Source organism: Apodemus sylvaticus, chromosome 22 (genome assembly GCF_947179515.1).
Source record: "Apodemus sylvaticus chromosome 22, mApoSyl1.1, whole genome shotgun sequence".
Lineage (NCBI taxonomy): Eukaryota > Metazoa > Chordata > Mammalia > Rodentia > Muridae > Apodemus > Apodemus sylvaticus.
In genome coordinates this window covers 53,447,095-53,459,143 of record NC_067493.1, presented here as the reverse complement: position 1 = coordinate 53,459,143, position 12,049 = coordinate 53,447,095, and the positions used below count along the sequence as shown (strand labels likewise).

Here is a 12,049-nt window from a genome sequence, read left to right as displayed (position 1 = left end):
AGAGGCAGGTGGGTCTCTGAGTTCCAGGCCACCCTGGTCTATAGAGTGAGTTCCAAGACAGCCAGAGCTAGACAAAGAACTCAGCCTCAAACAGAAAAGAAGAAAAACGAAAACAAAAAGCCAGTATCTTTGTATAAGAAAGACGGCAGTGTATTCCTATGTATGAAAAGGATAACATGAAATGCTTTCTTATTAGTACACTGCGGTTAAGTCTAAGTTCACAGCACTGAAGTGCAGCAGTGAGGAAGGCATTCTCTTGACCTGGGAGGTTGGGGGGCTGAGACAGTGTGAGGGAACATGATTTGCTTAACTGTACATGATCAGAGCCAGAGTCAGGGCGGTCTAGTCCCCAGGACATGTGTTTTATGAGTTACCGCACAGTGAGAGGGCTGCTGTCTGCTGATGAAACCCACCCATTTGCCAGGGTCAGGCCCTATACACTTCTGTAACAGGCTGAGTGGCCCTCAGAAGGACAACTGATTTCTTTACTGAGGATCAAAGCCAAGTATTTTACTGGGTTTAGCAAAGCCAGGACTGGATGTATGTACCTGTAACTCCAGCACTTGAGAGACAGGAGGCCTGATGAGAGTCCAAGGCCAGCTCCAGCCACCCATCAAGTTTGAAGCTACCCAGGACTAACCTTAGACCCCATCTCAAACAAAATGCTTGTTTTGAAGCAAGCAGTGAGTTTTAATACCTATTATAAGGCCTTAGAACAAAAACAACAACCACAGCTGAATTTGATCAGTGACTTAAAAATCTGTTTTGGGGTGGGAGGGGGGGAAAGACTCAGCAGGCGCAGGCTCTTGTCACCAAGCCTGGTGCCCTACATTTGTTCCTGGGGCTCCACGTGCTGGAAGGTGATTCTTCTCTGACCTCCACATGTGCACCATGCCATGTGCACCTATACAACACACATACACACACACACACACACACACACTCCTTCATGTACACACACACACACAGTCCTCCACATGCGCACCTACACACACACACTCCTCTACATGTACACACACACACACACTCCTCTACATGTACACCTACTGAACACACACACTCTCCCACATGTGCACCTACTGAACACACACAACACTCCTCCATGTGTACACACACACTCCTCCACATTTACACACACACACACACACACACACACACACTTTGACAGCAGGACCAGTCACCAGTAGAGCACATCAAAGGGGCCCTCCTGCTGACAGAGGCCTTTGCCTTGCCTGCTCAGCCTCCTACCCGCCCTTATCTGAGGATTTAAAATCAAGGGATTAAACACATTCCAGGGCCACTGACTCAACACTTTACAAATCTGGGTTAGGACTGTGCAAGTCTACCTGGGTCAGCTGGATTTTTTTCTGTCAGTTAAGGCCATCTTGGTGATGGCTTTCTGGAGGACACTAGTAACTAGTGACAAGGAGATTTTACATATACAGAAGACACAGACAGAAACAGCTACACAAGTAGGAAAGGTGAACAAATATGGTTCTCCACAAAAGGGTAGAATGTCCTGCCCTGCTGGCAGCCCTGTATGAGTGTGTGACCTCAGGTTCTTGCTCGACAGGACATAGCCCGCCTACGCCAGGCAGCACCTGAGGGCTCCAATGGTTCTGGTCTTTTCCCTCATCTCCAGGTTCCCAGTTAGGGAGGAGAAATAATTTTGATTTGAAAATTCATGCTAGGCTCAAAGTTTCTTTTCGGCAAGGGCTGTTTCTGGGTTTGTCGTTCTTTTCCTCTCTAGACTGTCTCAGAGGACCTCGTGGGGCTCAAAGGCTGGGACAGGAGGGCTTGCAAGGGCAGCGGAGCAACAGGCACAGCAGCTATCTCAGGTGTGTATGTAAGGGGTTCTCGTCTCCACTGTATCAAGGACTTGGTATATGACTTTGGATAAATTTGTTTTCTGTAGGCTTTAGAGAAGTATACGAACGCTCTCCACTCACTAGAAAGTGACCTGTAGCACTCTCTGATGTTTATCATCAGCAACCTTAAACTTTTCTCTACTTCAAAACCTGCTGGAAGGCTTTAGGAACAGCATCACCTTATCGGCCCCTCCCTCCTCCGTTCTTTCTGTGGTCCTGAGATAGAAGCTAGGGTCTATGCTCTCTGGTTAAGCTCCCAGCAATAGAACTACACCTAGACCCATTTTCTAGTCAGCATTTGTTGAAGCCCTACAATTAAATTATTAATTGAAAGAACAGAAATCACCAAGGGGGTTAAAAACCTGCCAAGTGACCCTTGTAGAGGCGAACTGCTTAGGGGCCAGCTGAGCTACAGAGGCAGGACCAGGGCTGTTTGCTACTGGACTCCAGACTGACTCAGAAGGTGTTTTCTTTTATTGTTTGAGACAGTTTCAATACAGCCTAGCCTAGTCGGGAACTTGCTACATAGCCCAGGCCAACTCTGAACTCTAACTCCTCATTCAGCCTCACAAGTGCTAGGTCATAGGCAGGCAGCACCATGCTGGTTAGAATGTCACCCCACATCAGAACCTCTGAACAGTTTTCCCCTGAGCCCAGTGCAGCCTGTGGCCTGGTCTTTGATAGAGACTCACCTGGCATTCAAGTATTACCTGCCCAACCAATTCCCCACAAATGATACCAGCACAACCCACTGTACTCTCCCCACCTACTCAGAGGGAAATAATGCTCTCCCCTACTCTACAGAACCAGCACAGCCCAGCAAAGCACCTTGGGAACAGATACTGCCCCATATTTCTGGGGAGACTAGGAGATGATTTTTCTGTTTTGGAGGTTATTTCTTCCAAGTCTAAGCTTGAATTTTCAACTAAAGCCGAGTGGCAGTTCCCAAGTAAGGCTTAGGAACAGGATTAAGAAGCAGTTTCTCTTAGGGAGGGTAAAACGCATCACTTAGGTCCTGAAGGGTTGGCCTGTGTACTCTCTGGCAACAGGCAGAAGCGAAGTGTGCGCGCTGGGTTCTTGGGAAGGTTCTTGGTTTCTGCTTTTTGCCAGGCAACTAAATCCCTGTGCTGGGCAACAGCAGAGGACACTGGGAGCTGAGACCAGGGATCCAGAGGCTCCCTTTGAAACCTTCTAGTAGATTTCACCAATGCCAACGAGCTAGGTCAGGAGACTCAGCTTGCCCACAAAGAACTGGAGGGCACTGCTCCAGGACCAGCGGCTCCGAGCACACAGAAGGGATGGTCTGAGAACAGTTACCCAGCTACAGGCATGCAGGAGTTCCCTGGGAAGATCTCAGGGTCGGTGGTGCCGGCCTCAGGGCCTTTCCTTTGGCTAAGTACCCCCACCCCCAAACCGTATCCTGGCCCCGGCTCTATGCAGTAGCCTCTTTGTCCAGTACCTGGAGGTCTTTGTCATGGCCCTGCCTTTCTAGGATCAGCACGCGGTCCTGCAGCTCCTCCACAGTCCCCTGAAGCAGGTCATTCTCCTCTAAGGTGGCACTGAGCCGAAGCTCCAGCTCCCGTTTTCGGTCCGACAGCATCTTGATCTGAAAAGACGGAGAGCCACAGGATGGTGTAGAATTCTACCTGGAGCACAGGAGGAGGGACTAGCCCCAAATATGAAGGAGGTGTGTGCCTCTGGATATTGTGCCCAGAGACTTGGGGTTCGTCTTGGAGAACAGAGCTGTACAATCCTGGGCTGAAGGGAAAGGCCCTCCCCTTTAGAAAGCTGTCTGGGAAGGGGTAGGAGTTAGCCCAGGGAAGCCAGCATGTGGGCTGCCAGGCGGAGGAAGGATAGTCAGTGCTCGGTAAATTCCAGAGATAAGTGAGAGAAGGCCCCACCTTGTCTGCCCTCAGCCCTGCCTGGCAGCGCAGCACCAGATCTGCCTACTCCTCAAGTCGCAAGCACCAGGAAGTTCCCTCAGAGTTGTGTTCTTGCAAACAGGCTCTCTGCCTTCTCTTCCCACTGCAGATCCCCTGATTCCCCCAGTGCTACCATCCCAGCTCAGACCCTGGGCCCTGGCTAATGAGATGCCAGGAGGGAAAAGAAGGTAGAGTGTCTACATGGGCCCATGCCCAGGAAAGAATGAGAGAGTGGCTTCATGGTCAACTTGAACAAGTAATCTGTGAAAAGAAGCAACGATCTCCCTTATGAGAAAATGCTGAATTTTTTGCACATTGAAGTCAGTGCCGAGACACATGCATCTCTTGTCAGGTATGTCCGTTCTCTTCAGTGTCAGGGAGAAAGCTGAGGAGAGAGAAGCCTAGGCTTTTCTGGCTTCCAGGTTTGCTGTGAGGAAGCTCAGCCAATGCTCCTCAAGTCCAGAAATGCCTGCTACTGGGCACCGCTGTGCCCGGGGGCTCCAGAAAGCTTTCTCAAGTAGCCCTGGCTTTGGGGGAAGGGAAGGCCTCTGGGGTCCTGAAGGTCATCACCCATCTTGCTTCTCTATGTTAGTTTCCTGACATAATGATCTCTCGTCACCTGCATGCTTGTAAATACTCCCTGCCATGGTCCAGATGTTGACCTTCTCTGTCGTCTAACCTGAGAATGTCTTAAGGCTCTTCTTTGTGTAAACTCTGGGGACCAAACTCAGCACTTTTCTAGGGGACAGTTTAAAGTGTTTGACTGGTTCATTCTGTCTTCTGGGCTCTGGCTTTCCTTTCCCTCAGCCTCTTGGCTGCTCCCACTCTGCATTAGAGCTGTGCTCAGGGCACAGATCCTCACTGGCCACCAATCAATCAGATAGGATGCTGCCCTGGGGAAGTGAGGTATATGGCCTTTGTCCAGAGAGATCGGGTGTCTGTCCAAACAAAGAAATATTGTCTCTCAAGTGTACACCTGGGGAAGAGACCAAAAGGAGCAAGCCCCTGTGGTGAATGGGCCCACTGTCCCTCTCACTGAAGCAGGCTGACCCATGCAAAGGGGATTTTCATGTACATGCCCTCTGACCTTTCAACTCTCCTTCCCGTGGTCGTCTGTTTCCCAGGGTCCAGTAATGTAATGGGCACTAGGATTCTGATACATAACTGGCCCTTAAGATACACTTAGGTTTCCTGGTTTTATGAAGTTGCTTATTTAAAAGGAATTATTTCACAGCTTAGCCTTTCAAACAACAGTGTCACTAGACAAAGTCAGAGTTTGGCATTAGGGTACCACCAACTTCCTCACTGGACCCCTATATACCCTAAAACTTGTCACCAAATCTATCAGTAAACATTCCTGGGAAACTTGTTCCTGAGGGACTAGAGAAAGTGAACAGATGGAGCGAAGAGGAAGGCAGGCGACTTGAAGGAGTGAGCGCCTGGCAGGGTAGTTGGATGGCAAGTCATGCACACAAATGGTCACAGACAGGCATGCCGAACCCCACTGGAGCAATCTCTACTTACTTCAAGAACCTGCTGCTCAATATCGGTAGGAATTCCAAGGGAAAGGAGGAAAGAGGGGAATAGGAGGCAGAAAAGAGAAGATATTGACAGACTTTAGGAAAAACATCCTCAGGTCACTTATGACGCAGGGAAGGAAGGTATCTCTGGACTGAGCACACTGGCTGATCCCTTAATCACAGAACAGGGGCTCCTGCTGTCTGTCTCCACACTGTTTCTCAGTCTCACTAGCCAAAGGGATGAAGGTCCCTAGAGTGGATCAGGTGGGAGCCTGCCCTAGGAAGAGCCCCCGTTCAGCTGGTGTGACTCTTGCTGTGTGCGGACCCCACACTGTTCACAGGGCCACTCCCCAAGCATCGCTACTTTCTTCCTCCCCTGTTCTATCCAGCCAGGGACACAGACCCTTGCTGCCATGCCCTGGCCTGAACAGGTTACACTGCCACTCACTATGCTTCAGGTATCATACACAGCATCCTCATTATTAACTCTTCAACAGCACCTGCTGCTACTCTCTTCTATAACACAGGAGTTTCTGTTCTACGCTGTGGGGTTTTTGGTGAGTTAGCACCGAGAGTTCTTTGTATGATACCTGAAACATGGTGGTGTAGTGAGCTAGACCCAAGAAGAATGAAGGGGACAATTTTCTTCCCCAGTTTTTGTGTGGAGCTAGCAAGGCTGTTTCTTGTAGGAACTATTCAGTAAAAAGTAGGTCATTCAGTATTTCAACTCCCTCAGCTGTAATTCTCAACAGCTTTATTTTTCCAGACAACAGACTACCTACAGGAGCAAGGATCAGGTGTTCCCACTTAAGTTCTCACAGGAACGTCTCTTTAGACGTTTCAGTACTTTTTATCCAGAGCAGGGGTTTATTCCCAAGCTCAAGGACTCTTTATCCAAAGACCCAGTGCACAGTTTCAAGTGTGGCCACGCAGAAGCCTCACTCACCTCGGCCTGAAGGCTCTCCAGCCGGATGATATGCTGGTTGGTGGATGAATTTTTCTCCCGGAAGTCTTCTCTGAGGGCGTGGACCTGCATGGAGAGCTGTTTCTCAACTTCAGATGCCTGCAAGAGACGAGCTGTTTTCAGAATGGATCAGAGGGAGTGTGTGAAGGAAGCTTGCTGTGATTCTCACGTCACGTGTGTCTCTCTGCATGTGTCCCACAGAACGTTAGGGTGACTGCTGGTTTTCCCCTTCCCTGTAAATGACTGCCTAGGTCTGAGGCTACCTCACTGACCAGCGGAAACAGGTTCAGAAGCAAGTAGGCCCTCGAATGCTAGCTAACACCAGCAGCATCCTGTCTACAGACGCTCAGTGACTATCTACAGAAATAACAAAGTCTCGGTATTTTACAACATACATATACAATATAAAATGGCTGTACTACCTTCTGCCTTGGACTTTTGTTTGTTTTGAGTCAGGCCTCACTACGTAGCCCAGGCTGGGTTGAACTTGCAGCAATCCTCCTGCATCAGTCCTAAGTGTTAAGATTTGTAATCAGTCCCTTCAGGAATTCCTCTATCACCCGCTCCATCTCCTCAGCCATCACTACAGACATTATTTATCATTGTCTGTTGTTACATCATTTCTCTTCAACATGAATGCTATTTAGAGCTCCTCATCATGTATGGGATGGCTCTGAACATTAATTCTTAAGGACAGTTTTGCCATTTCCAGTTGTCTGGGTACTGCGTGGGGTTGTGGTTGGGGGTCCTCTTTCCTAGTCTATTTATTCTCTAGTGCTATAAAAGAATGTCTACCTGGTCATGCATGAACCTCTCATGAGGGCCTGATGCCAGCATGAGAAGCCAGACGTGCTACCTTGTAGAGAGGAGAGGCACAAAGCAAAGCAAGAACACCTGCTGCCATCTCCCTGAGGCGACTGGAATGAGGAAAGCTCCAGGGAAAGATCACTCTGTTCTGGAACAATTAGGAGTTATTCTCAGAGAAGGTGGAGTGACACTGTTGAGGTGTCTGGTGAGGCTCAGTGAGGCCCTCTCTGTAAAGGTGAGTCCTCAACAGCACTCGCTTGCATTTTTGTTTTGTTTTGTTTTTTGGATTTGGTTTTTTTGAGACAGGGTTTCTCTGTATAGCCCTGGCTGTCCTGGAACTCACTCTGTAGACCAGGCTGGCCTCGAACTCAGAAATCCACCTGCCTCTGCCTCCCAGAGTGCTGAGATTACAGGCATGCACCTGCTACCTTGTTTTAGGTTTCTCAATCACTGTCAAACATGTAGCTGTTGTTTTTACCTAAAAGTCCCAATAGTAACCTATACCAAGGCAGGGATTGTGGGGACTTGTCCTGTGTTATCTCCGCGAGTGCTCAGTTTTCAGAGGTGGAATACATGCAGGGAGAGAAGGAAAGGAGCTGCCACAGACCAGGGATAGCAGGACGAGTAAGTCCTGGGCTCCCCTCAGAGCAGGGCTGCAATCCTGCCTCCCACAGTTTGAAGCACCCGACCCCCACCCCTTCCACTGCTCACATGAGCAAGCCATTTTTAAATGCTAAGAGGTTTTATTTAGCACACTTGAAATTTCTTACAATGAAATGGAGGGCCCATCATTAAAACTCTTACACACTACAGTTTGACTTCTTGTGAACTCATTAAACTTGAAGGTTTGCATTAATTCAGACTTAAAAAATATTGTTTAAAGACTATACAATACTGGGCTCTTCATGTCACTTCTGTGTGTTCATCATGTGCCTTGTACACCCACAGCCAGAACCTTCCCTTGGTCCTTTCCCAAGCATTCCCCTCTCTTTTCCTGCCGTGTACACACATTTCTAAATTCAGGTCCTACGTATGAGAGAGCATGCCTTCCTTTTTTCTCTTCTTCCCCTTGAACACATTTAGATCTGTAAAGCCCTGGGTAACTCGGAAGGGTGGTTCTGTCACCTCCTAGGTACAACTCACAAAGCGGAGCCAAAGATTAGGCCACCTACCAATGCAGTGCAGCGGCCTGAGGAGTGCTCCTGGGGCAACCTTCTTCAGTGTGACTGCCCTGCAGAAGCATTCATTCTCTCCTCACCATGTGGGTTTCCAGGGAAGGGCGTAAGTTGGTGGGCTTAGTAGAAAGCACCCTAGTCTGTTGAACAATGTAGCCTCCCTATTTTAGTTAAGTTCAGACCTTTAGAGATGTCTAAAAGAATGAATAGTGGCTATTTCTGCACATATATAATCATCTCTTAAGTGTGTAGATACTCTCTATGGCTCCAAATGTTTCTGATCAAAGTCTCAGAAGCATCATGAAAGCCTTAGCTGCAGTGAGCTGTGACATCTCGGAGCCACTTTGGCTCCAAGATGACAGATGGTGACATGGAAAATGTAAAGAGTAAACAGCCAGGATCAGCATTCTTTCTTTCCATATGATATTCATAAATTAATAGAGTCATTTACTCTCCCTGTTTCTTTTCTAAATTATAAATATATTCAACTGGGCATGGTATGCATGTCTGCGATCCCAGCACTCAAGAGGCTAAAACAGGAGAATTATCTTCAGTTTGAGCTAGACTGGGTTATATGGTGACATCCTATCTCAAAAACAAACAAGACCCAAATTATAAAGATCTTCTTTTACTTATCACAAAAAGAGCAGTTCTGAAGAGACATCTGTTTCTCCATTTCTGATTCAGTACACTGGGCAGCAGAGTAAGAGACCCTTCCAAAGATCAGCTGTCTTTGTATTTATTTTATGTAGGTTTTTGTTGTTTGTTGGTTTATTTTTATTTTTTGGGTTTTTTTTTTTTTTTTTTTTTTTTTTTTTTTTTTTTTTTGAGACAGGGTTTCTCTGTGTAGCCTAGCTGTCCTGGAACTCACTCTGTAAACCAGGCTGTCCTCGAACTCAGAAATCAGCCTGCCTCTGCCTCCTGAGTCCCAGGATTAAAGGCATGTGCCTACTGTGTATTCCTGGCTGGCATGAGAGTGAACTACTCAGACAGACTCCCTCAAACTTAAGGAAACACCCTCCTCTGCCTTCCCGGACCCAAGGCATTTATCACCGCAGCCTGCCACCTACCTTTTAAAACAAACAAAAACCTGGGTACTCAGAGCATCATGTATGTTATAGAGGCCTGCCGTACACTGTGGTGCTTTGAATGAGAAGGGCCTCCACAGATTCATATATGTTAATGTTTGGTCCCCAGCGGGTGGAACTATGTAGGCTTAGATTTTTCAATACCTACTTTTTTTTTTTTAAAGATTTATTTATTATTATATGTAAGTACACTGTAGCCTTCAGACACTCCAGAAGAGGGCATCAGATCTTGTTAGGATGGTTGTGAGCCACCATGTGGTTGCTGGGATTTGAACTCAGGACCTTTGGAAGAGCAGTCAGTGCTCTTAACCCGCTGAGCCATCTCACCAGCCCTCAATACCTACTTTTAATAAGGGTTCTTAAATGCATTAACCTCCCTTGTAGCCCACCAGTAAAAGATCTCCAAAATGAAAGTTAAAAAATACTGATAAAAAAAAAAACTAAAGATACATATGTACACACACAGACACACACACACACACAGAGGAACACACAGATACACACATCATGTTCTTGAATATATTGGAAGAATATTGCTAAGATGTTACTACTCAAAGTCATGTACACAGTCAATGTCATTCCTATTAAAATACCATGGCGTGTTTCATAGACAAAAGCACCCCTAAAACTTGTATGGCATCCAAGACTTACAGAGCCAGTACACTTAGGAAGGCAGATTACAAAGACAGGATACATTTAACCTCAAGATATACCCAGAAGGCATGGTTCTGGCAGAAGAAAAGTCACATGGGCCAAAGGGAAAAGAATATAGAATCCAAGTTTTTGACAAAGACAAAAACAATATACTTTGAAGAATAGTGTATGTAGAACACAGAAACTAGATTTTTATCTCCCACACACATAAGAACAAATTTAAACAGATCAAATGTTTAAATGTAAAATCCCAAAGTTAAAACAATATAAATTCTTAGTCTGCAAAGATTTTTATCTCAAATCACAGGCAATAAAAACAAAACAAAACAAAAACAAATAGGGCAGGCATTGGTGGTACAAGCCTTTAATCCCAGCACTCAGGAGGCAGGGGCAGGTAGAGCTCCATGAGTTCAAGGCCAGCTTGGTCTACAGAATGAGTTCCAGGACAGCCAGGGCTCCATAGAGAAACCCTGTCTTGAGGGAGGAAACAAAAAAGAGAGAAAGAAAAAGCTAACCCAAGTCTCAAAAGATCAATCATGGTATTCACTCACTGATATGTGGATATTAGCCTAGAAACGTGGAATACCCAAGACATACTCCACATATTAAATGATGTTTAAGAGGAATAGAGGAGTGGCCCCTGGTTCTGGAAAGACTCAGTGCAGCAGTATAGGGGAATACCAGAACAGGGAAGTGGGAAGGGGTGATGGGGAATAGGGGGAGGGAAGAGGGCTGATGGGACTTTTGGGGAGTGGGGAGCCAGAAAAGGGGAAATCATTTGAAATGTAAATAAAAAATATATCGAATAAATAAAAAAAAAGGGGAAAAAAAAGCGAACCCAATAATCAGAGAGCAGGGTGGGGTGGGGGCGTGAGAAGGGGGAGGAGGAGGAGAAGCGGTCCAGTCACGCGGCTCACACACCAGCTTTACCTGGCCTAGCTCCGGCCCCACAGCTCCAGCACTGGCCTAACCTACAGTAGTCTAGTATCAGACTCAATCAAAGGAAGGAATACTTATATGTAAGTACACCGTAGCTGTCTTCAGACACACCAGAAGAGGGCGTCAGATCTCATTACAGATGGTTGTGAGCCACCATATGGTTGCTGGGATTTGAACTTGGGGCCTCTGGAAGAGCAGTTAGTGCTCTGAACCACTGAGCAATCTCTCCAGCCCCTACAGAATGCTTTCTAATGAAATGTTTACGACTACTTAGATGAACCCCAAACGTAGAAATAAAAATAATTATAAGCTTTGTTGAAGAATTCAAAGGATTTACAAAGATAAGAACAACTCACTGAACCTCCAGAAGGAAACAAATAGCGAGTGATGAGCAGGACAACGCAAACACAGCCAAACGCAATGATGTGGACAACAGGGTCTGAAAACTGACTTCAGTGAAGACAGAGAAATACTGAAGCAAACTGAAGCTGAAACTTAAATGAAAAACTCAACAAGCCAGCAGCACTAGAAAACCCAGTGGGGAGCCATGCAAGTAGGAAGGTTCAAGAAGACAGAGCATCAGAATGTGAGGATCAACAGAGGAATGAGATCGCACACGCAGAGAATAGGGAAACCAAATCTTCCAATTATAGACACAGACAAGGGAGAAGAATCCCAGATTAATGGCACAGGCCAGATCTTCAACAAGATCATAGAAGAAAACTTCCTCAAACTAAGGCAAGACATAGCTCCAGCCCCACAGCTCCGGCCCCTCATCTCCGGCACTCCATCATACAAGAACCCAGAAGGTCAAATAGACAAGGCTAGAAAAGAAACTCCACACAGCATATCACAGTTAAAACACTAAGCACTGCCGGGCAGTGGTGGCGCACGCCTGTAATCCCAGCACTTGGGAGGCAGAGGCAGGAGGATTTCTGAGTTCAAGGCCAGCCTGGTCTACAGAGTGAGTTCCAGGACAGCCAGGACTACACAGAGAAACCCTGTCTCGAAAGAAAAAGATAAACAAAACAAAACAAAAAAACCCACTAAGCACACAGGGCAAAGAAAAGGCATTGAAAGCTACAAGTCATACAGAGGAAACCCCATCAGAG

At 46.8% G+C, this 12,049-nt stretch overlaps 1 protein-coding gene across 3 annotated transcripts in view; it reads right to left on the bottom strand.

The window, feature by feature from the left end:
• Positions 1 to 12,049, bottom strand: part of Bicdl1 (BICD family like cargo adaptor 1) — an 87,642-nt gene that overhangs the window by 19,274 nt on the left and 56,319 nt on the right. For all 3 annotated transcript variants that reach the window (XM_052167530.1, XM_052167532.1, XM_052167531.1), the window contains exons 3-4: positions 6,257 to 6,373; positions 3,328 to 3,474 (exon numbers count right to left, since the gene is read on the bottom strand). In XM_052167530.1, coding sequence (XP_052023490.1) covers positions 3,328 to 3,474; positions 6,257 to 6,373 — 264 coding nt within the window. The remainder of the gene's footprint in view (positions 1 to 3,327; positions 3,475 to 6,256; positions 6,374 to 12,049) is intronic.